Here is a 1,284-nt window from a genome sequence, read left to right on the forward strand (position 1 = left end):
GTGGGGGGGGGGGGGAAAAAGAAAAGTGAGATTATAGGTTGAGAGAGGGGGGTCTACATACTTACAACTTGCATAGGCAGTCTGTCGAATGAAACGTTTTGTTGAGAGAGTTGTTGTTTGGCCGAGACTACATTGGTGCGTCTGTCTCTACGTGCATAGGTACATAGATACGTGAGAGAGATGAAGTATTCGATAATAATAGGTGCGTACACATACATATATATATAATTTTCATTGGACTCGGTGTACTAGTTTTTGTTAATTGATTTGTTCGAAACGGTGTGTAAATTACAGGAATAGTTGTTTGCGGTGTCCATGGTATCGTTGATGCGACTACAACTCGAAAGGCTTTCGAGGACGCGAAAATTATGCCGGATATAATAGAGACTGCACCGGAGGAGAAGATCGAGGTGTGTGTGAGATTATGGAAGGAACGGAATAAATGGACATAGGGAGGTGATCGGTTGCGTTGCACGGATTTTGATTTTTAGGTCAAGTACGGAGACAAAGTGGTCGAGTTGGGAAACGAGTTGACTCCGAGCGAGACGCATCAGATCCCAGAGATTCATTACAAGCACGAAGGAGGAGTGTTGTACACGCTAGTATTGACAGGTAAGCGGTGATTTCAGCCTATTATGGAAAAGAACGCGACCTTCCGTCGCGCTACTCGTGCAAGTAGCCGCGAGTTGACTTTCACCGAGTTGACGCGAACGTAAAACCTGTTTGTTGGTTGCCGTGGCGAAGCGTGTGGTCGAGATACTTGGTAAAAAATGATTAGGCTGGTGTGCGTTGTTCGGTTGTAGATCCGGACGCGCCGACCAGAAAGGGATACAATCGAGAATTTCGGCATTGGCTGGTGGGAAATATCCCCGAAGAGAATATCGAGAAAGGAGAGGTGCTGACGGAGTACATCGGTCCGGCGCCTCCGAACGGTAGCGGGAAACATCGGTACGTGTTTCTCATTTACAAACAGAGTCGAGGGGCGATCACTTTCGACGAGAGAAGATTGAGCACCAGGTAAAGAGTCGTACGTTGGCTGGTTGGTTGGTTTGCTACATGTATTTTCTGTTTTCTCACAAATTTCAGGGACGGTTCACTACGGAAGCGATTCAACATAAAGAAGTTTGCGGAAAAATACAGTCTGGATGGTCCTATAGCTGGAAACTTTATGAAGGCGGAATACGACGATAACGTTCCCATTTACGCGAAGCAATCAGGGCTTTAAGGAATCGTTTTATTTATTCTTTTTTCCTCTCTCTGTTTTTTCTTTTGTTAGCATCGGTG

At 45.6% G+C, this 1,284-nt stretch overlaps 1 protein-coding gene across 1 annotated transcript; it reads left to right on the forward strand.

Annotated features, from left to right (window-relative positions):
* Window positions 1–115: 115 nt before the first annotated feature.
* LOC108577856 (protein D2-like) lies at window positions 116–1,225 on the forward strand. The gene is made up of 5 exons (XM_017941073.1): window positions 116–202; window positions 295–410; window positions 492–612; window positions 804–1,017; window positions 1,087–1,225. Exons 1-5 carry the CDS (start codon window positions 181–183, stop codon window positions 1,223–1,225), a joined length of 612 nt encoding a protein of 203 aa, XP_017796562.1. The 5' UTR covers window positions 116–180.
* Window positions 1,226–1,284: the final 59 nt, after the last annotated feature.

Source organism: Habropoda laboriosa, unplaced genomic scaffold (assembly GCF_001263275.1).
Source record: "Habropoda laboriosa isolate 0110345459 unplaced genomic scaffold, ASM126327v1 scaffold801, whole genome shotgun sequence".
NCBI classification, from domain to species: domain Eukaryota; kingdom Metazoa; phylum Arthropoda; class Insecta; order Hymenoptera; family Apidae; genus Habropoda; species Habropoda laboriosa.

Bases quoted from the DNA above. Each gene is read 5' to 3' on its own strand.
- LOC108577856 (XM_017941073.1), top strand. From the start codon at position 181: ATGAAGTATTCGATAATAATAG. The intron at 203-294 runs GTGCGTACACAT...TGTAAATTACAG, and splicing joins GAAGTATTCGATAATAATAG to GAATAGTTGTTTGCGGTGTC. The intron at 411-491 runs GTGTGTGTGAGA...TTTGATTTTTAG, and splicing joins CACCGGAGGAGAAGATCGAG to GTCAAGTACGGAGACAAAGT.